At 30.8% G+C, this 25,272-nt stretch overlaps 1 protein-coding gene across 2 annotated transcripts in view; it reads left to right on the forward strand.

The window, feature by feature from the left end:
• The first annotated feature begins 1,512 nt into the window (after positions 1-1,512).
• Positions 1,513-25,272, forward strand: part of LOC147079035 (uncharacterized) — a 62,906-nt gene continuing 39,146 nt past the window's right edge. For both annotated transcript variants that reach the window (XM_085952750.1, XM_085952766.1), the window contains exons 1-2: positions 1,513-1,578; positions 17,695-17,854. In XM_085952750.1, the coding sequence (XP_085808876.1) occupies positions 17,733-17,854 (122 nt within the window). In that variant the 5' untranslated portion in view covers positions 1,513-1,578; positions 17,695-17,732. The remainder of the gene's footprint in view (positions 1,579-17,694; positions 17,855-25,272) is intronic.

The raw sequence follows: 25,272 nt of genomic DNA on the forward strand, positions 1-25,272 counted from the left end.
ATAATGAATAATTGACCGAAATATCAGTTGTTTTATATCCTATATACGTGGCTGGGACATGTATTCCGGATACCGCCAAAGAGTGTGGCACTTCGTACCCTTGTGGCACAGCCTCAAGGGTTCCGTCGCCGTGGCCGGCCCTCCCTCACCCTGCAGCGATGCTACAAAAGTGACCTACGTGCTGCAGGTCTGACATGGCGGGAGGCACAGGAGTTGGCGATGGACCGAGGGAAGTGGCGCCAACTTGTGCTTGCTCTATGCCCCAATGTTGGGACGTGACAGGGTGAAAGAAGAAGAAGAAGATACAAGACATAACTATCTGAGATGCTCAATGATTTTGACGATATGACGATATTTTTTTTTTTTAAACATATAGATAAAAAAAAATAAAGAAATAGTATTCAAACAGAATAAAGAAAAAATATAATATGCAGTATTAAATAACACTACCTATAAAGAGTAAATATAAATAACAATAATTATAAAGTACATAATATATGAAAGTACACCGAAAGAACTAGGTGGACCCTATTTTAAGAATAATTTATAAAACAACTTCCACCAATACTCATCCTCACGTAGGTGGAATATATCAATATCCGAAGCGATTTGATTGTGTCGGCAATGTATAATGCATAGCGTTTATAATTGTATATTTTTCCCTATCTTGACTAGATCTCATTCCTACGACTACACACATTCGACGACAAGGAAGCACCTACCGTTCAAAGGTACCTACTAATAAAAATATTTTTGTCATACACCAGGTTTCCGAGCCATACACGATACCTGGTATAGATCGTTATAAAATTTATATTAAAGATCGTGTAAAATTGTCAAATATTTGTATTTCGGTATAGTGCATACAGTGATTTGTTAATTTAGCGTACATACAGTTGGAATTTTCTGAAAAATAAAATCCTGTTACACAAAAGTTAACGAAATTCAGATAGATAATTATTAATATAAATATTGAAGTAACCTGGCAGATATACCTCATTTTTTATTATAGTTATTCTTCAAAATACGTAAATTAATATAATGATGACGAACAGTTTCTGTCTGATTCCCTTCACATTAAATTATATTATAAAGATTTTAATAATTTTAAAAAACGAATAGTTACAGATAAAATTGAGCAAATTGAATTAAGAAAAAATATTTCATAGTCACATTTCTTCTCATATTATAATAAAAGTAACATCGACTCATTCTATTTCAATCTTAATAAATATATCGCCACACTATATTTACATACATATTATATCTTCTTAAAATTCAAATAAAATACATAAAACATTTGATTCCTTCTTCGTGTTATTGTGGCTACAACAATAATTTAAAACACAATAAATTTGAAGCACATTTTTGTGGCAATAAACCTGCAATAAATAACCTTGCTAATATGGCATATATTTGTTTTTTTGTTTTGCATGGCCAGTGTTTTGAGTGAAGCAAGTAACAGGCGTCGTTTATTGGGCGTCGTTTCGTTAATTCGGCGTCGCCAGTGTTAGTAGTTCACGCGCCCTCTTTGCGTACAGCCCGCAACTTGCACGCTTAGCGCTTCGAATATTACAGGTAAAAATATTCTTCTCGACAATAATAAATTATGCTAATAATAAAAATTTACCCTACTGACATTGAAAACTATGCTTATAAAATTAGAAAGTGTACTAAAAATATACTTAGCTATTTCTAAATTCAAATTTAATAACAAATTACTAGTCCTATTAAATAAATTACTAAGTATCTAATTTTCAATTCAAGTTTAACTAAAATTATCGGTCAATGGTTTATAAAAAGAATTGTTATTTGACTTATGTAATATGTTGTTTTTGTGCAATATCGTTTGATAACATATTTCTTAGTCACTTCAAAATTAGACACCAATGTATTATATTCCTTAATTAACTATAAACTAGGTTTTTCATACTGTGTTACGTCCATATATATACTTATTGTAAATAAAAGAAAATACGTTTTGTGGAAACCTATTTAATAAAAGTATAAAAAAGTTTCAAGCGATTTTTTTTTTGTATAAAAGAATATCTTTTATCTATTAAATGAATTGCTGAATTTGAATTAAATAATTAAATCCTAATATATTTTCATTGCTCAGTTACAATATAAAAAAACAGGAAGTTGAAAAAAGATAACCATCGCTTATTGTATATATTTTGTTTTACTATCAAAATGTGAGTTTTTATTTTTATAAAAAAACGTAGTAAAAATGAATAAACAATCATATTTCAATGAAGTCGGTTTGTATACGTATAGCAAATGATGTTCATTAAAAAACAAAAATAATTACTTATGTCATTTTAATTTCCTCAAAAATAGGATGAGTCAGTCAACTTGTCAATTGTCGAGTATTAAAAATACACAGACATTCTTTAGTCAATAGTAACTCATTTAAAATTAGTTGATTTCATATTTAACGTTATCTTTAGAGAGACAATGTCATCCTTTATTGCTTAACAGTTTTCTTTTTAAAAATGTCACAAAGGATTGGCATGAAATCAAATTTCAAATAACGTAGCTTTAGTTCCTGGAATTTCTTGAAAGTTACATAAAAATCTACATATACCTTATATACCTATATTTGATAATATTTCCCCTTATTGCTATGATTATATTCACATATTATCACTAGTCACTATTTTAAACCATTTTAAAACTTATACTTATTTATTACTTATGTGTTTATATGATATAATATATGTTTATTCACAGTTTTGTTTTATACCATTATTACAACTTAAAATATCAATAAATCACTACAAAAATCGACAGAATATGGTAACAAAAAAGCTCTTTTTATTGACCAGCTTATATTTTATAATAGTTTTATCAAATATTTAAAACTATTATTATTATGCAAGCGTTAAATATCTTCCTTATTTTTATTATCTTTAATATAAAAATGAACTCTTAAAAATATATTTAAAAGAAGATTTTCACATTTTCATTTCCAAAATACCTTGGCTTACGTGTAAAGTGTTATCCAATGAAAAAAACATCGTTAATAATGTTTGTTTCTCAATTTTGAGCTTAAAATCATGACGGGAAACACTATCAAGATCATTTATAAATATATTTAATGCATTTATCTTGCAAAATTATATTAGATATAATTAAATTGATATACGAATTAAAATGAGGTATGCATCAATAATATTAATATTAATATTAGATTGTCACCATTGTATTTTCCAAATTATGATTTTTTTTTCAGTATGATTATTTATTAAGATTTCTGGATTTTTAGATTATCCAAAAAATTTCAATAAAAATCAATGTAAAATTTACGACATTATGGTCCCTATTATTTTTTAATTATTGGCGAAGTACAATTCTTTTTTTCTTATTTGGCATGATAATAAAACCCAGACACATATTTTTTTCTTTATATATTTATACAGATTAGGTACGAACTTAACCTTGGCCCATTGCTAAATGCGGCCCTGGTGGCCACCTATTTTCATAGAGTTTGTTTATGGCATCAACCAATGTCACGTATTTCTGAATGGACACTGTAACACAACATAATAAATAACAAATACATATTTTTATATTGTAGTAGTTTTCAAAATAAATATTTTGTCGCTCGTGTGCGAGTCACATTCTTTTGAGTAATAATGAAGAACCAAACAAAAGAAAATGAAACACTCAACGATTTGAAATATTTTTAACGATTAATCATTCTTAATTACCGGTTTAATTGTTGTGTTTAATATTCATTATCAAACAATAAAGTTAGTAGGTTTATAATATTTACATAAATTCGTTGTTAATTAAAAATATATTATATTAAATACCTGCACTATATCAAGATTCTCAACCACAACTTGAGCTTATGTTTTTCTTTTTTTGAAATTTATCTCAACAATCAATACAATTAATATAATGTGACATTATAATATTGACAATAATTGAGTTTTTTTTATTATCGCGTATTACAAGTGTAAAACAAATTATTGTCAAAAAATTAATAATTATAATAAATGTATTCTATTCAAATTTTAACAAACATTTCAAAAGGTTTCATAAAAATAAATCGATTTTCAAATTATATATCTGTACCTAATATCCGGTGTATCGTATTTCGAAAAAGAAAACTTTCGGAATAACGCAATTTAATAATTTTCAGCCACTTTCTGATTTTAAGCTTTCGGCTTTTTGGCTTTAAGTATTTCAGGTTTATGTAACGAAAAGATTCTGAGTGCTATTGGTTATGAAAGATATAAAAAATCTGTACCACAAAACAAATTAATAAATATAAATGCAAAAGCCAGTCTCCATAGACCACGATTTTTAATCCAGCTTTATTTTACGACTAAATGATAAGAAATACAAAGCCACGTTTAGCACGTGGCAAACTTTAATAAACTTTAAAATAATATATTCTTTAAAAAGTGTTAAAGTCTATCTCATATTTATTCATACTCGAAAATTATACCTAGGTACTTACATCGACTATCAATTATACTCTCAACTAATAATACTACTCAATTATTCTCTTATTTTGTGTTCCCTGATCTGTACTCATTTTCCCCCAAATGGTATATACGATTAACACAGAGATGCAGATTTTATTTTTTAATATAATATTTTTATGAAATCTTCCATAATGCCATCAGCAAATCTCTGCACGTGCTATTATTTTTTTTGGAAGTAGCACACATGTCGCGATGGTACATTTTGATACAATTCATTTAATAGAAAGATAGCGTTCGATAGTGAGATGAAATTCAATATTATTAGCCAGAGAAGTGCTCTTTGCCAAGCAGATTATTATATCAGGACAGACAGTGTAATAATTTTAGAAACCTGTGGGAGGTAACGTCTCCTCTCCCAGTTCCCTTCACACCGCACCTCGCCACACCGTGTTGCCACAAATCTTTCAGAAAAAATATATTATAACATGAAGGTCTTTTCAACAGCAGCGACCGTTTTGCTGGCAATATATATTTTTTAAGATTCTAAATACACGTACACAAGAATCATCACGCCATATTGCAAAAATGATACCATTTTTCATATAATAAATTTGAAATGTGAGATTTTATTTCACTTTATACGCTTTTTTACGACAAAATTTTAGTAGTTGGTTAGGAACGTAACGAAATAAGATGTTCTAATGGATTAAAGTTTTGTACTATTCCATTTAAGTTAGAAATAAGATGTCATTAATAATGGACTGACCAATTTCGTTAAGACCAAATTACACTGGCGAATTTTCACATCGATCGTCTGCCACGATCGTCCCACGATCATGAATAATTGTCAGTTTGGATTGTGCAATAGATTCGTGACCAAAATATAATGATTCATATTTTCCGCTCACAACTCAATCCCAGATCAGTGACAGCTGGATCGACGATTGACGAGACTGTCACCGATCGTCAATTGAGTTATACGCGAAAAATATTAATTATTTTATTTTAGCCACGACTCTAGTGAACGATGCAAAATGACATTTCACGATCGGAGGCAATCGACGTAGACGATCGGCTTAAGAGTTTGCCTGTGTAATTTGTCTTTACGTGAAATGTCAAAATCAGTCGTAAAATTTGAAACTGTTGAAAACGTATGCGAAATTAGCTAAAAACATTTCTTAAAGTGATATCTCAATAAAATTTATCGTATGATTTAAATGGGTGTTATTTTTGAGATTTTTTATTTAAATAGTATGCAAATAAATTATAGTTGCACTGCCTTTGCCTTTATAGGTCCATCATTTTTTAATGCAAAGTTCAGACAATTGGCTTTAAAATTTTGTCCTCCACCGTCAAAGTGTTTCATTTATTTTTTACAATTAGTTCTCATTCATACTTGTTGTTTTTTTTATGATACTTATTGTATTTAAGTAAATAAATCCCCACCGTTTTTTTCGTAATAAACTTCCTGGAAAACAGAGGGTAAAATGAATAGCGTCAGAAAGTAATAACTATTAGCCTATGACGGACAACATGCAGGCGGATATTGAAGTAGGCCAAGATTTAACTTTCTTCCGTAGACTATAAAGAATTACTGAAATAACTCCAGTCGCCGCAATTAACTTCTATTATCATTTCATTTAATCCAGTTGATTAATTTATATAGAGTTTTTAGAATAAAATATGAATTTTTTTGCTCATAATTAACTTTTTGCAAGAACATTGCAAAGTTCGTCCTCATACCGTACTCTAGCGCCAGCATACACTGTCTTATACAATATATAATATATTTTCTTACGTTGTATGATAGTTACTGATATGGTGGTGTAATTATGACATTGTTAAAAATAATTACCATAAAGAATTACCATTACTACAAAATACTTTGAGATAATATTGTAAAATTGCTATATAAAACAATGTCCGTAATATATTTTTCATTAGAGTAGGATTGTAAACATTTTCTTTAGGTTGAATTGAAAAATTGAATTAAAAAATTAAGACTGAAATTAATAAGCAAATGTAATAGGCTACGTCAAATTTACTAAATAAATCTTTTTTTTTTAAAGTAACCCTAGTGGTTAAGTGCGTAAGGCACTGGGCTCTCACCCTTGGGCTCCGGGTCACAATATATTATGTAGGTTTCTCAAAGCACGATCACAAAACATGCGATCGTTTAACTTGTACTACTGCACTACTGTAACTGGGCCTCCTTTTGAGTGGTATTAATATAATATATTATATAAATGAGTAAAACACGTTACTAACATTCTAAAAACGATGTATTTATATTTAAAAAAATGCATTAAAACATTTAATTATTATAATTTCTAAACAAACGCTCTTTTAATAAAAATATGTTGTTTTAATTGTAAGTTCCTTTATAAATTATGTAAAAAAATATTCTTATTATCATATATATTATATGTATTTGTTAATTTATTGTACTTAACTTAACAGCACTACACTTTTCCTTAAGCTACTGCGTTTGGTTGATTCAGACTATTTTTACTTGATTACGAATTGACCGGATAAAAAATATCTCAGAGGTCAACCAAGGTTGGATTGTAATATATTTGTCGATGTATATTATATTTTTTGTGGTTTCGTAACAGATTTACAGGTAATCTGTCCATTTTACTAACGAGCTCACCTCACTGTATGATTGTAAACAGTCGTGCCGAACGCAAAGAGCTTCCAGGTTAGATGAATCCGTGTGCAAATTTATATTTGATAATAATTTAAATGAGAGCGCCTGTATTTTGCACATTTTCCAAACTGTTGCATAAAATTAAAATTGGTATCTGCTTCTATATGTTACACCGAATGTGCGAAATTAACTATTACATGAAATGGGAAAAATTTTGACTAATTCATGTAATAGTCAAGCCTGTTGCCTTATTCATGAATTAAGTAAATTTTCTGCTGAGTACCTGAATTCGCCAGGGTATGGAATTCTTGAACTGTCAACATGACAGAAGAAAAAGTAAATTTAATACGGATGGTTTTATTAGTTATAATTGGACATAATATAATATTATTATTATTAGGTTAGGTTAGGTTAGTTTAGGTTAGGTTAGGTTTTGTAATTCAACTTAATGTTCATTTTTAGGTTAGCTATCAAGTGTCAACAAACTATCACAAACATTCAATCGACCATTGCACGTTTGATACCCAAGCACGAATCAAATCGCGAAAATACTTTTCAATAAAATTCTTCCGTTATCATATTATAGTTCTAGATTTTTTCGCGCATAGTAAATGGATATGAACGTCATTGTAGTTATTGATTGGTATATTTTTATATTATAATTAATGACATTTGACACATTTGTTTATTATAATTAGTTGCAAAAAACACCACCGGAGCGCGATCATCTATTTTGACCATAGATAATATATGTACATTTTGACCAATGCATGAGCATTTGATACATTTAGTTTAGTTGCAAAAAATACCACCGTAGCGCTACTATCTAATTTGTCCAATACATGAACTAGGTAGAAAAATTACTGCCGAATTCACACACTCATGAATAAGGCAACGGGCTTGCATTTTTCATGATTTAGGCAAAATTTTGCCCATTTCATGTAATATTCAATTTCGCACATTCGGCGTAACATATACACCAATAGATGCCGCATTATGCTCACTTTAATATATTATAAAATGGTGAAACAGTAATAATTATATATTTACATTTTTGACAGTCACAACGGGTTCCATTTTTTTACAGAAATTAAAAAGAAATTTATTTATATCAATAGTAATTATAAATACAGGAAGACCTCGACTTTCGCACATAATTGGTTCCTGAAAAGGTGTGCGAATGTTGAATGTTCGAAAGTAGAGGGAAGTAAAAAAAATGAAATTGTGGGTATTTTGAAATATTTATTTGTCAAGTAAATATAAAATGTTTAAGAGTTTAAGAGACCTGTTTAAGTGGGGTTTGCGGGTGTTTCCCTTAAAAAGTTATCAAGAGTTAACTCTTTGCCACTCTTCTTTTTCTTATTTTAAATAAAATATTTTAAATGGTAAATCATTAATTTTATAATATTGCCTAACTGCTGGCACGAAATGTAAAGTGAACCAATCTTTTAATATTAACGCAGTAAACCCAGACTTTTTTATTTGATTACTGGAAGCAATTCTTTATCCTTCCCTTTCAATGCTCGGGGATTTTCTGGTTGATAAATTAACATTGGTATCAATTTTAAATCACCAGCCAAGTTTCCACCAAGAAGCAATGTCAATCGGTTTTTAGAAGGTTTATGCCCAGGGGCAACTGATTCTTCCTTAGATAAGAATGTACGACTAGGCATTTTTTCCAAAATAAACATGTGTCATCTACATTAAATATTTGGCTAGAGGAATATTCTCCATCTTCAATAATTTTGGATAATGAGGAAATAAATTCTTTTGCAGCATCTTTATCCGCATCAGCCGATTTTCCAGTGAATTTAATATAAACCAACCGTTACTTGCTTGAAAATTCGTGTTAGAATCTTCTTTTTCTAGCCTTCCAATCTTTGTAGAAACTAAGAGCCTTCGCTTGAATAATTGAATTATTCAGAAGGACATCTTTTTGATGTTGGTCGTCGATCCATGATGACAAATATTTTTCCATTTCATCCATAACTATGCCGTGTCCTTTGGAAACAACCTTTAAAGATAATACCACAATTTTGAACGTATTCCTAATTTTATTTTTATTTTTCAAAATTGTATTTATAAATTGTATCATACGAACGTCCGATTGAAGCAAAAGATTCACCGCAATCAGAACGTCATGTGAATTTTATAAGTCCTTGATTTCTTTTTGTTCGTATCAACACTGCAGTTTTTCCGTTTCTCACTCATGTTTATAAATTTTTAGGGTGAAATATTTCAAATGAAGAAAATTAGCAAAATGCACAACATCACACGCCCGCACGCGCTCCTGCGCAAGACTAAACCTATCCTAGCTAGCTCACAAGCAAAGTGACGGGTATGAGCAGGATGCAAGTGACGCAAGAAATGCACTTGCCTGTGAGCGAGCGAGAAGGGCCCCACGGCCAGCGCGACGTTTAAAAAAAACGATTTTTTTTGAAATGTGCGAAATACCAAATTGTGCGAAAGTCGAACGTTCGTAAGTCGAGGTCCGCCTGTATCTACGATATTATGGGTAGTATTATAATCACCATCAATGATTATACACAGGATATAATAATAAAGCTTTTTTACATAAAATACGCACCCTAGAAATCATTCGTTAAATTGATGCAATGCTAGATATTATAAAAAATGTACAAATGAGGTTAGGTTGTTAACGGAGCTTTTCGCCTGGCAAGCCAAAACCTCTCACAGAATCTCACATAGTGTAAGATTTTAGTAAATATGTTGCTGAGGTTGCACAGTATGTGTTTTCAATAAAAAATGATACATTATTGTATATTATGTTGTCTTTAAAAAATACTAATAATTATCAAAAATATAAAAACGTTAGGATTAAGTAATTCTGGTGCCATTTATGAATCAATTCAATAATGTTCTTGCATTGATTTAAATTTCAAAAATGTTAACCGTAATTTGAATAAATAATTGAGATTTTTAAAAACACCCCAGATAGCGTAGCGTAGATTTCGCACTATTTGAAAATTTCGTACCATTATAGTAGAACAACCTTGGAATTGCGCAGATTGCGATTTCTTCTACTGCACATGAATTACATAGGGTAAATTTAATTACATTTCCGACTGCTCTTACATAAAGCTTATAATCGTTTTCTCTTGCTCGACGTTGCTCTAACTACCTACGTAATATTTTCTGTAAAAACTATCAAACTTCACGCGTATGTGGTATGTTTCTAGTCGGTGGTAATTGGTGAGACGTGTGCTCTAAAACGAATTCCACTGGGTCAAAGTTTTTTTGCAGTTTCTAAATAGTACTTTATCAAGTAATGCATTTTCAATATGTGTATACTATCGTACATAATATGAATTAAATAATACGTTATACTTCAGTAATTAGAGATATATTTTCTTTAGACTGGAATTATTTTATAAATGATCCCCAAACAATAAACACGGTGACACGTACAGGGTTTTAGGTAAACTAAAAAAAAGATTAATGAATTTCCTACATGACAAATTTTCTCAATAAACATGATGTCAAATTTTACATGAAGCGAGAGTGAAAGTTGGCTGCGACACTTGGTTTTTTTTATGTAATAATTATTTTTATATTTACGTATTATTATTTTATTTAGTTATTTAAATGCTTACATCATATTATTTCATATTTTTATAGTATGTAGGTAATACTTGAAAATAGAAACAACTGTTATTATTTTCAATGATTCTCAATAGTATACATCAAATTATACACAAAACAGTATTACCAACAGAAAAAACATAAAAATTAATTATTAAGTATGAACATTAAAATTATTTTTATAAAAATATGTTGCACATGTAGATTGAATTAGAATAAATGCCATTGTAATCATTCTTAAAATAAATTTTAATATTATTATAAATGGTCGGATATAATATCGTTACCCCAAAAGTAAAAGGGCACTTGTGAAAAAATAGAGTTTTGAGAAAAACGCATTTTAAGTATTTTTTTAGTAAAAAAAATCAAGTGGAGGTTATTTCTTAATGTTTTGAAATGAAATTCAGAGCAATTTATAATAATTAATTGTGAAGATTCTCTTTTTCTTTCTGATTCTTTTTTATATAAATTCCTTTACACATTTTAAAATATTACACATAGTATCTTTTTATTATATTATTTTTGTAACCACTGCATATAATATACTGGCAAAGTTGTGTACATTTGTTACGTTTTTGTGATACGTTAATTGAAGATTAGTTTACAAATACACAAGTGACCTCTATTTTCTTTCGTAAATTGTGCTTTCACGGATTTAGCTCCACAAATGCCATTTTGCCTATAATGTGGAGAAAAAAAATACAAAATTACATTCATAATTCAAAATGTCACAAGTCCCCTGGGCGACGATATTACATACCTACTAAATAATAACCACAAGTTATGCATTGCCCTTGCCTCAATATTATATATATGTAACCATAACACATAGTTTCTTAAGATTTTTAACTAACCGCCCCCTTTTTAAATATATTTTTAAGCCCCCTTTCCATATTTTTTTATGTTTATCTCTACTATAAATATATTTTTAGTGTAATTTTTGAAATTTTCAAAGCTGATATCTTTGAAAATAAAACTATTTTTTAAAAATAAATAATAATAAAAATTAAATTTCACACAATAGAAAAGTTTTGTGTTGTGTTACCAATATCCATATATTTAGTTCCGTAATTCTTATTGTAAGCTTGTCCCTTAATGTTTTCTGCTATCTCTAAAATAAATCCTCGCATCGTTAATATAAAATAGAATGATTTTGGTTTGAACCCTAATCAAAATTTAAATAATATTTGATTTTTTAAGTTCTTCACGGATGCAGTTTGGTGACGTTGGCACCAAATATTTTTTAAATCTTAATGACAGGTACCTGATATGTTTGATTACGTTTAAACAACTAAAGCATTATGATTGTTTGCCAAATCAAATATCGTCTTTAGGTGATTAGTAAATTGTTTTCACTTGTAAAGAAGCTGTAAAAGCGACGCCTACACTGATAGCATTTTCAAACGATTTAAAACAGATACTCTCAATTTTATTTTATTCTTCAAACAACTCCTCTGTGTTTCAGACAGAATATTTTTTCATTACACGCTGCATTTTTCTTGGATAATAAATTAGAATGAAGTGTACATAGCGCAGATAAATATGTTGTGAAGAGTATATAAAATAATAATAATGTGAACAAGTCAAACTATCGACTTGCTTCAATCAAATTGTGTAGCTCTCAAAGAAAATGCATTAACAAACAAAACTGCGGCTTAATAACTAACACCATAGATCAAATCTATAACAGTAATTAAATACATTCGTAATTGTAGAATTCCTAAGAACAATATTTGTTATTTTAGTAAATATTAAGATTGATCGGTCCCATTATTTAATTAAATATTTACCTAATGTGTGCAAAACGGACGAAGTCGCATTACCGCACCAAGCTACGTTAACAAAACATGGAATAATAAGGATTATATTAATGCTGGATAGAGTTTGTGAGTTCTACACTTTTTTCGTTTCTCGAGATTCGATAATTATTCTTGAACTAAAAAAAAAATCTCGAGAATTACAGATTGCTTTTTTTGATTCCTTGACAATATTGAGAATTCTGGAGAAGTATTTTTTTTTTGTTTCAACTCATCCTGTGCAATATTATGACTATATTATCTAACATGTAGGTATAACATATCTCTGCACAGGTTTCCTATTCAATAAAATGCTAAAACTCATTCGATCCACAAACATTCTTGCAATGTATAAGAAAAACACTCAACCGCTTGTGGAATATTTAGAAGTGGTCAGAAATAGCGTTCCCTCTAACTCAAATCAGAGTGTGTGAGAAAATGCAAAGTTTTATTAATAAGTTTTTTCCCGAATTTTAATCGTTACGATTAATCGTCAACATAACACAACGTAAACAGTTATCTGACAAAGAAAAGGTAGAATAATATCTGAAGTATTTAGTCTGATAGATAATAATGGATTGAATGTTTTTTGTGTAAATATATTAATATCATTCCTATTAAATAATCAATTAGCGAAAATTTATGTTTTACTGAAATACCCACATGTTTTGGCATATCAAAGGTAAAATTAAAATTTGGGTAAATATGCAAAACCCTTTTCTGACAAGTATATTATATCTTCTTCTTGGTCGTATACTCATGGCTGAAGATCGTGACCACATTTCGATTTCGACATTTTTTGAGCGACCAAGACTTTCCATCCTTCTCGATCTTCCGCTTCTCTCAGGGCAGAATGTATGGTGCCCCTCAGTCAGCTCTCTCATTTGGTCGCAGACGCTCTTCCTCTTCTTCGCCTTCCCTGGAGGCCACCCGAAACCACCAGTCTCTCCAGGTTGTCTGGTCCGCGGCTGATAACATATGTCCAAAAAACTGCAGAATTCGTCTCAAACATATTGTCGAGAGCCGTTCCTTTATCTGCAGTCTCTGGATGATTGACTGCTTCATCCTGTGCTCCGTTCAAGAAATACGAAACATTCGGGGCCAATACCACATCTCAAAGGCATCAATTGCCTTCCGTTCCCTTGCCTTCAGGGTCCACGACTCGACTCCGTATAAAAATATCGAGAACACTAATGTTTGCACAAGCATCATTTTTGTGGCGAAATCGAAATTCCCCGATCCTCCCATATATAGTGGTAAGAAGTGTCATCGCATTTTTTGCAATCTGTGTGCGCCTTCTTATTTTCGCTTCACATCCGCCCTTTTCACTGATCGATCCCAGATATACAAACTCGTCGACTGTTTCTAGATTGTGGAGTGTACTTGCTGTTGGTAGAAGGTTATATTATATAATAGTAAAAAAAACATACAAATATTTTATTCATAAAGAAAATGATAATGAAACCGTCAAAGCATCAATCCTAGCGACTGCCTTGATGACTTGGCTTGGTGTATAGCTGAAACGTCTCCGGGGAAAGCATACATATATTATGTTGCATGAATCCACGATATGCTCCGTGGTCTGAATCTCACTATACTCGCAAAATGGGGACTCTTTTAAGCCCCATACATAAGTACATCTGGAATGCTCACACCGGATTTGATTCAGACTCCTTAAGTTTAGAAGCCTTAAGTCAGGAAGCTCGTTTAGCGGATCCACAATTAGATGAAAGTTAATAACAGTAATATCGCCAACTTTTAATATGAAGCCGCTGCAAATGTCTTATACTGTATTGAGATACGAATTTTTACTGAAGCTTTTATAGGTATAATAAAACAAAAATAGTTCGTTAGGCTTGTTATCATTCATTCAAATAGAGCTTTTTAAAATTAAATTTAAGCTGAAAATGGTTTCAAAAATTATTTCAGTGTTATGTTATGTTAGCTGGAACTCATTTTGCACTTCAGATTCATCTAGACCAGGGGGGGGGAGATACTGCGGCCCGCCGGGTATTTTTTTGCGGCCCGCCATCATTAATTGTACTTCTGATTACAAATAACTTTTTTATATTTTTTTAAAAAATATTGACAATAGATTAAAATTTGAAGAATTTGATTTCAGTACGTCTTCCTTGCGTCTCGTCTCACACTATGTAACCACTATTTTCTAGGTTGAACATCGTGACACATTTAAATACTTTTAACTCCCATTCTCTCCTATAACTCCAACTTATTCCTTCGACAACTATCGAATAACAACGTGGACCACTTTCCAACTTTGAAGTTGCTGAACATATCAGAATATAAATTTGAAGAATATGGTAAAATTATTAAAAGTCTGAATGACGATTTTTCACAAAGATTTGGTGACTTCTGAAAAATTGAGACAAGTTTAGCAATAGTACGCGATCCATTTTCAATAGATATTGATAGTGTACCGACAGAGCTACAACTTGAGATTATTGATCTGCAGTGTGACTCTGATTTAAGAGAATTGCATCGTCGTGTAGAAATCTCCAAATTTTACAATGCCCTTAATTCAGACAAATACGACCAACTTAAATATGATGCAAGAAAAATGTTCGTTATTTTTGGATCAACATATGTGAACAAACATTTTCAATCATGAACCTCAATAAAAATTCTTTAGGTACGATCAAATATCTCCGATGCCCATTTACAAGCAGTTTTGAGAAAACAACAGTTTTTCTTTAGTTTCATTCTTCTCATTAATTTTTTTGTAATGTTTATTTTTCGTGATAATAAATAGTGTATATCTAAAAATGGTATTTTACTTGCGGCCCGCCGCTCATTTTGAATTCTTGAATTTGGCCCTCCATCCAAAAAGTTTGCCTCCCCCTGATATAGACGGATATGTTCTGGGGTTTATTTGTTGGTGCCACAGTCAAATAAAATATCTTAATTAGTATTAAAAGCGTATTAGAAGTCATTTTATACAATGTTTCGTTGTTATTTAGCTAGATTCTAGATGAACAATTGCTCAAAATATCACATAATAGTACATTTTTTGAAAGTAAGTAAAGCAATACGTTAACAGCTCGGCTACTATGCATTTTTTTATATTGATGATATAAACACAAAGGATACTCAATATCAATTCAAACATACTACATTTTTAAATGGCTATTAAATTACTTTTTTAATATTGTGGCTAAATAATATCTTTCAATAAACAAATATTATTTAAAGTCATCTTAAATGGAGTAAAAATTGGGAACATTAAGAACTTTATAAAAAAATGGTTAATTTTTTCACAATGTGTTGACCCTTTACTACTCTACTATATATGTAGTGATAATGAAGGCTGTTTCTTGTATAAGATAATACCCGAACTATTGTGTGAATGCAACACTCTTAGTTGAACATAATATAATATGAGAATTTTCCAAAGTACTCTTCAACATAATATTATCAAAGTTTTAAGTCATTGGACGCTAAAGACGCACCGAGCGCGTAACGATCAGGTGGCCATTCGATATAATTAGCATGCTATTTAAATGTGGTAATTAAAAAGTAATTATGTAGTCAGCAGTCAATGTGAGATAATTAAATTATGACGGTATGTTTAGATTTTTAAGGTTTTACGAAGCGTAAATTAAAATGTATGTTTACAATGGAAAGCAATGATGGAGTTTGTATGTATGTGTATTCATACTACTTCTCACAAATATACAACAATGTCGTTTTAAATGGCAGTTGTTATAAATACAAAATGTATACTCAATAATAAATCGGACAAACTTAATGACACATGCCGCCATTAATTTTTGATAGTTGTTTGGCTGACATCTCTAATTCATATTTCTGTCCCTGTCATAATATGAAGTACCAACTGCACCATCTTTACTGGGTTTAGTGCCAACAATACAATAATAATACATGAAGGATAAATAATAATTTAAACACATACAGGTAGTCATTTAATCATGAAAGTTTATTGAGTATTTTAAATTAGCATGATATCTGTAAAAGAAAATTATATTTTCTCATAAGTGGTATTTTAACCATTAAAATAATGTATTGCAAATTCTTTTTTAATGGAGGTGAGGTTATAAACGACCATTTTGATGAATCTAAAATAATGATTTATTTAAATTAGTGTTTCCTAACCGTACACAAGGTTAGTACCCCTTTAGAGATATATATTTTACCTGTGTGCTCCATATTGACAATAGCAGTTAATTTGAATTTTTATCTTCAGAGTTAGCTTCGAGATCATTTTAAATCTTTTCACCTTCAAATAAAAAAATAGTATAATCCAATAAGGGATGTTGTTTGCAGTTGTTTTTCATATTACTTTTCCGATTTTCAAAATAATTATATCAGTAAAATGCATAATAATACATTGAGTTTTTCATTAATATGCATACTAATCATCTTGGATAGTATACATCTAAATTATACCTAGTACCCAAATTATAATTAAAAATAGATTGTAAACATTGAGTAAATCCCTCATAAGCCCTCTGACCCGTGCATCTTGGCTTTATTTGTGTCGTGGAATAGGTAAATGATATATTTAAAAAAAAACGGGCTATCTGCGTACCCCTTCAAATCTTTTACGCACCAATAGGGGTGCCTGTACCACAGTTTTGTTAACACTGATCTAAATAAATAAGCACACTTAAGTCATTGACCAGGAAACTGTGATATATGCCTAAAACAAATGCATCTGAAAACGTTCGCAACCAACTTGTTGTGAAAACACATTATATGACTCGGAACAGCTGGACTCTTAACAAAACAAGTCTAATAATATATTATAAACTCTTCAGTGGATGAATATTTTCAAAAATTAATATAACTTGGTCGAATTTAGTCACACATATTATAGTAAAATGTAGTTGACGTATTTGAAAATAATTATATTTGTTTAATATTTATTTGGTCCTCTTGTTATCAAAAATGTACACAACCTATTGTCATAGATTAAAATCTTTTACGAAATTTTTACTGGAATAGTTTCTTCAAAAAATCACATGCATATGAGAGATATATGAAGAAGGCAATCAGGGCGACCATTTGTGATAGAGATGTTTGCTTTTTGCTTTATCATCTGCTAACCGGAAAAGTTTGATGGAGCCGCACTCATACCAATCATGGAGGTTCTTTAGCCACTAAATGCTGTGTAGGTTAATAATTTTATTTTAGTGTTAATAAAATTTCCTTTTTCCAATTCTTCCAGGATCACAGACGACACGATATACACAAAAACCTCCAAAAATGGCGACCGGACCCCGACTGGTGAACAAGCAGTTCAACTCACCGATTGGCCTATACTCACAACAGAACATCCAGGATACCCTCACAAAACAAACACAGGTCCTCAATAATGGCGCAGTTGGGTAAGCAGAATTTAAATTGTCGATATTATATTACACCATATATATATTTACATTGAATAACTTATCTGTAACGCACAATAAGAACTGAAAGTTATGAAAATATGTAAAAGAAAAGGAGAAGACGTATTAAACGTACACGTATAAACGTAAATTCTAAATTTGAAAAATCAAAACAATCGTTTATTTTAATATTTTAATGAAAAAACAAATGATACTCCCACAATAATTTGACAGATTCTTACAGTGAGCTAATAGCATAGGTATCGATAAATTAGTGTGTTATCCAAAAGATTTAAAGATAATTATTATAATAAGGATATGGTGCTGTAACCTATCGTAACCTTAGGCATCATACACTATCAATAAAAACCATTGGCTAGGCGTCGTTTACCATACGATGGCGCGATTGGGAAAGTCAGAAGACTGCCAGGCTGATGCAGCATCTCATATAGGTACACCAAACACCAGAACAAAGACAGTCAGAAGAGAAGTGGTATGAAAATGTCAACAAACAAAATAAAAATGTTAATATAACTTTTACCCTGTACAGGCACATATTACACTCCGCTTAAGATCGAACATAGTAATTTACTTTTGGTACTATACTGTTTAACTATGATTGCTTTGGGAAATCATTAAAAGCATACTCTTTGCATATTTTCAATAGTGGGTGAACGGATGTCTTACTTTCAAAAGGCACGTGTTTCCAAAAGCATAAAATTATAATAGTTTAACGAGAAAGACATTTCAATTTTTAGACAGTTTTACCGAAAAAATCAAATCATAAAGGTGATAACTTGACATTCCGTTGAAAAGAAAAAAAATAAAGGTGACAGAGAAAATCAAATCGGAATAAAATAAAATAAATACAACGCATATAATAATATGTCTGGTCCAACCAGCCGTCAGATCACCACATCATTCTAAAATAAGACCCCTGACTCGAAACACGTAAAAATATTTCGCAGACTCATCGAGAGAGAGATGATTTTTGGCAAGTAATGCGCAAAAATAGAGTACGATAATGACTAACATGTTCGCAATGTATTTTTAATGATTATAATAACATTATAATATATGAAATATTCAGTTGTCTGCCAGAACTATTGTTTGTGTATTTTATAAGAAAAATCATTTGAAATCGTTACATTCGTATATGTTTTTTTTTCAAATTTTCTGTTGGCATCATTACTGTATTTAAAGGGGGCCGTAAACGAGCATATTAATTGCATAATAACAAATTGAAAATAATTGCATATTAACGGCACTATTGCTAGAAAAAATGGTGAAACTATTTCCCGGCACCATATCCAGCAATATTGTTGCCGGGCGATGTATAATCCGATATCGGTGCCGGGCAAGTGAGGCCTTACACGTGATTTAACATTCAGCAAAAATGACGACAATGAAATATCTGCACCATATAATATAATCCTAAATAATCACTTATACACATCTAAAGTATTACATGGATTGGGATCCGTTTCTACTTAAACAAACATGCAGTAATAAGTAGAAAAAATGGTATGAGCCAAGAATTAGTTCTAAATAATAATTTATTGAAAAAAGTTAGAAGAATGAATATCAAAAGTTGACTTTGAGTATTTACTAAATATAATTAGTGCAAAAATAAAGAAAGTGGATACAGTTATGAAGAAAGCAGTACTAATTAGGTACCTCAAGACTACCAATCACTCTTCCATTTTTGGCAACTAGAGACTCATATAGGAGTTAAATATACTCATTCAGGGTATTCGACTCTTTAATTGCTCACATTATTCCAGATCCAAAAGTTTGTGCAGCTTTAAAGGTTTGCGCTTTTCATATTTGGATCTTTATATAGTTTGACTGCCACATTCCATAGCTCAGGATGTAGAAGAACCTCATTACTAAGAGTTGTATTGAAATTCCAAAAAGCACTAATTCAGTATGTTGATGTTCATATACTTAGACTTAGTTTCAGAATTATAATTTTAGGATTCTCAGGTTTTTGCAATATCACACATGCATATAATCACGATGCATGCACGATATAATCTATAATTATTCCAGACTTTGCAACCTCTAGGACAGTGCTCCGCAACCTTTTTTCACCCACGACACACCAAAGGTCTTCCTATAATTCCGCGGCACACCACACGTAAAACAATCTATACACCAAAACAAGGACCCACATCCTGAAGGGGGACCCCAGACCAAGATCTTTGGCGGCTCCTCCTACCTATAGCTAAGGTTGAAGACAGCGTTATACTCTAAAATAGCATTTTAAAAATAGTGTTCGAGGTAAAATTAATGGAATTGATTTTGTGTTTAGCAATTTTTCATATGGTTATATTATATTTATAATTATGGTTAGTTGTCGGGTTAGGAATAATTATTTGTGGAGTATTGACACAATAATGATAAACTGTATCCTACAATAAGATGTTTTAAAATATCAATACTAGCGTAGCAAGATAGCGCCGCAGGCGGCTTTTTTTGACTCGAAAATGGGAGCTGAACTGCGAGAGTTTTGTCGGAAATCCGAGGATATTTTTTATTAACCGAAATCCTGAAAATAACCAATAGAACATCGGCGAATGTCCCGTCATTTATCAATTCAACAAATTCCTCTGGAATTTATAGGAAAAGCGCTTCTATAGAATTTTTGGCATTGGTTGCAAAAGGGTTTCGTATCCAATCGCATTGATTGTATGAAAGTACTGATGAAATTTATTTTGCAGCAAAGTAAAATGTTTTTGAGACAGATCCAAAATCGATTGCTTGTTTTCAATGGTGGTCTGGTAGTTCCTTTGGAACATTTGTAGAGATCCTTGTCTTAACTCCTGCCAAAGTTCGAGTTTATTTTTGAATTCTGCTAATTTATCAGAGCACGTCAATATATTTTCATTCTGACCTTGCATTGTTTTATTAAGTTGATGCAGGTGCTCAAATATATTACCAGCCATATACGCAAATTTGGCTATTGCACCGCGGCACACCTAGCATCGTCTCACGGCACACCAGTGTGCCGCGGCACATCGGTTGCGGAGCACTGCTCTAGGATATCTTTTAGTTATTATTCCTGAAATTTGGGAATTGGTTTTTAGATATATGACATTGGTCAACTAAAGAAATAATGACTATTATCTTGATTTAATGTAAAAATGGAAGTAATCATCAACGGAATTAAAAAATATCCACAGTTATGTCCTAGGAAAGTATTTGCAAGAAAGGTAGCTTAGTGGATCGGCTCCGCGGTCGGATAGCTAAAGAATATGTTAAAATCCTAATCGTACCAATACAATATTTATAATAATAATAATATGTACATTGCTATGTATACATTTTAAGTAATCAAAGCCGTGAATAAAAAGTAGTAATAAATTAAAAACTAAAAGAAGAAAAGGAAGATTTGAAATTCAAAAAATAATAATAACTAATCTAAAAATGTTTTTTGCTGAATTGCTCCAATTCTGAAGCGATTGGATTGGAAAAAATATATCTCATAATAAAACGTCTTTAAATCATTGCAGTTAGGTTGCTTCTCGCGGCTGATCAAAAATACATGTGATTTTTTTCTTTTTTAAATGTAAGTTAGTATATTATTTTGATACAGTGAAAGGATCCAATGTGTTAGATGGAATGGCTGACAATTATTACTCGTTTGTAAATACAACATCTACTCCATGGAAGTCCATGTTATGCTCCGTTCAGGAGCGAATATGATAATATACTTTTTATTTACTTCTAAGTGAAAAAATGACGTTCCTTCCATTAAATGTATTTTTTAACCATATTCGGAACACCCCAGAAACATATATTCTTTAACTTTCCTGGTGAATGCTTTCCTCTCTAAGTTATCTAAATATTCATACTAGAAAAGGGTACATAATTCAAATTTGACTATACTCAATGAATAAAAAATAGTTATATAATACCTACCGTTATTGAAAATTTTGGCGGTATATAAACATACAATTTTATTTTTATATACTCTTATTTACAATATGAGTAAGACCGCAAAACTCGAGTTCTATATTCATATTGAGTCTATATATAATTTTTGATAAAAAATATTATTTTGTTTACGTTTCCAGATTCTCATATGCCCAGGTCATTGCTTCCCTAATATTACAAAAAGCTTTCGCAATTCAGTATTCTGTAAATGATTTTTAAAAATTATTGTGTTAGTACCTGTTGAGTTTGTTGATTATGTTCAATGACAATATAATATATCCCTACATCATAATGTAGATTACTCATTAGCGAGAAATACATAGGTATCTCAAAATATACATAATATGTGTATACGAAACAAATTTTATAAATGTGTATAAAATTACAGAATACAGTCGACGTTAAGCATGTCATTCTCTATGGTATTCGAATACGCGACTTTCGCTTATTAGTAGAGTCTAATAGCCACTTAACTGCCGACTAAATCCTTGCAGATATTATTTCCTAATAACTACACAATGTGATAATGGTTACCAATATTACCATTATGTATAAAATCAAATTAATTATATTACTTGATTCATATATGGTATCAGGATTGTACTTACACAAAATTTTATACAAATGTAACATTCCTCGCTAAAAATATAAATTTTAGTGAAAATGAAACTGATTGCTAGTCCCTGGAGTCGTCCATTTGTTTTTTTATTTTAAATGTCAGATTGGATTAAATAAGTCAATCCAATATAATATTATAATCATTCTTAGTTTAAAAAAGTGTGTTAACATAACATTCACACTAGAGAAGACCATACTTTGACAGGTTGCTGCATATATATTGTACTTACTTAAACTACTGTGTGTCTTGGGAACATCAAATTTGAACCGTTTGAATTGATTGAAAATTGACAACGTAACGAATACAGTATAATGAATGTATTCCAAATTACAATTATTAATAAGTGTTTCTAATACGTTCCAAATTAATGATTATTAATACATAATATAGATCTATTATTCAACACCTGTATTAATTATTTGTCCACATATTCTACGTATGTGACATTATAAACGAACAATGCTTGCTTGCTAAATTACTCATAACAAAACTAAATAAGACAGCTGCGAATTATAAATTGTAACAGTAGATGAATAAAATAAGGATACACCTCGTGAGTCATGCTATTATTTACATCGAGTCTTTCAAAATGATTAATCTGAGCCAAGATTAAGAGTGAGTCATAAAGAAGCTTTTACGAGTATCGAACAATCAATCATTTCTACACTATCAGAGTGCAATACGTGAAATCGATTTCAGTGGATGGATTTTATTGCGAAAACTTCACAGTAGCTTCATTAGTTTTCACCATCAAAACTCTGAGACAGGGTAGCCAACATTTTTTTAAATGTGGCCCACATTCAGCATATCTCTTGGCCGACCATCCCAAAATGCAGTCAAGACTCTCCACCCATCACGGCCCTCTGCATCTTTTAGGAAAGAGCGAAGGCTGCTCTCAGTAAACTACACTTGTTCGCTCCTGCGCAGTAATGCTCTTCCTTTTGCTTCAACTTTCTTGATGGCTACTCAAAACCATCAGCCTGATCAAGTTATCCGGTTCACGTCAAACTCTTCAAAAAAATGCAGAATGCGTATCAGACTCATTGTAGAGAGTCGTTCCCTTATCAGGAGTCTCTGGATGATTGGTTCGTCCTGTGCTCTGTCCAAGAGACATGAAACATTCAATTACCATCCGCTCTCTTGCCCTTATGGTTCATCACTCGAACCCTACAATAATATGAAGATCTTCCATATAGTGGTAACACGTATAATCGAAATATTCACAATCTCTGAGTGCCTTCTTCAGTATATAATGAGTAGTTTTAATAATAGAATCGCGAGTATCAAAGAGAAGATGGGAATGAAAAAAATACCTGTCAATTTATATAATTCAATTTTTAATAATATTGACTCATTTAAAGTAAGTACTTACGAGATATGAAACAAACATAATTTACACAATTACACAATTACAATTACTCTATCGAATCTAATACACTGCCACATTGCTCAGTGTGACATTTACGGCTCTTTTACCTTAGAAAAAGTGTGACATATATCTACTTTAAAATCTGAGATGCAGACAGCCGAAATATTAGAAATCGTAACAGAAAATGTTTTTCGCAAATGTATGAGCTTTACAGTTGACTCTAGGTAGGTATAAAATTATTTATAATTTTAATAAAATCTCTTATAAAAATATTATCTTCATATAAAATGCATTATTGAAATAATTCAACATACTGGCCATATGTAATGTTAGTATAGTTAGCCTTGTAGGCCTTTGGTTTCCGACTCCTGCTCTAAAGCTCCAGATACTTCCGAGAATAACACGTGAGCTTTAAATTACTACTTCATTGAGCGTTGAGGTACTTCGAATCTAGACAAATAATTCCGCTGTTTTGTATTCTACGAGCTATACAGAGTGTGCACAAAGCGTGTTAAAATATATATGCGGGATTATTTCGGAACAATTTAATTGGTCCAACTTAACGTTGAGTTTGTGCAATATACATTAACACAAATATCTTTTAAATTAACGTATAAATCCCGATTTGAACTCAAGAACCAAGCAACAACGACCTCCTATCACCTCCACCTCATCACTGCCAAACGTCTACAATCAAACTAAATTTTAAATACTTACCTTCTATAGTATATAGAATATTTTGCAACATTGGTCAGTATTATTATAGTATATTTTACGGAATAAAATTATTGAAGTCACATTAAAACTGCCCAAAATGAATGGTGCAATATACAAAATACATTTACAGCTACATATTAAATTTCAATGTATATATTAATTATTAATGAATTCTTATTATTAATTATAAAATTTTACTTATGTGTATTTTCGGTGTCTTTTTAATGCTTATTTACTTGCAGTTAATTTGTTATAGAATATATTTATTTTTTATAAAGTTCAATATGCTTTAGAATTAGATAATTAAACATTTACAAAAACGTTAATTTCCGTTTTCATAAAAATACGATTCCACGTGTTTCGCTGAGTTCATCTTGGTGTACAAAAATTGACATTTTAATAAAATTATAATGAATCAAAACAATTTCCATACTATCTACAGACAAATCGTCGACAATAAAAAAACATTTCAAAAGCATTTTTTTCTTGTCTATGTTTCGAAATAAACTTCACGGCACTAGGCCAAAATTTTAACGACACAATCAACTTGGGGAATTACTTTTGTAATAAACGAGAGATTTTTTAATAATTATGGCGGGGGCGACCACAGGGAGACTACTTTTATTTTAAACACCAATTTACGTCATGGGGCAAGGTCAAACCATTGAACCAAATCTGTCATATCACTCAACTCTACAGTATCTTTTTAAAAAGATTTATTCTATTCTATTTATGCTTTCATTACCTATATCAACGAATGTATTATTATTATTC

This window comes from Rhyacophila brunnea, unplaced genomic scaffold (genome assembly GCF_057557595.1).
Source record: "Rhyacophila brunnea isolate RB1 unplaced genomic scaffold, BYU_Rbru_1.0 scaffold_10, whole genome shotgun sequence".
In the NCBI taxonomy this organism is placed as follows: domain Eukaryota; kingdom Metazoa; phylum Arthropoda; class Insecta; order Trichoptera; family Rhyacophilidae; genus Rhyacophila; species Rhyacophila brunnea.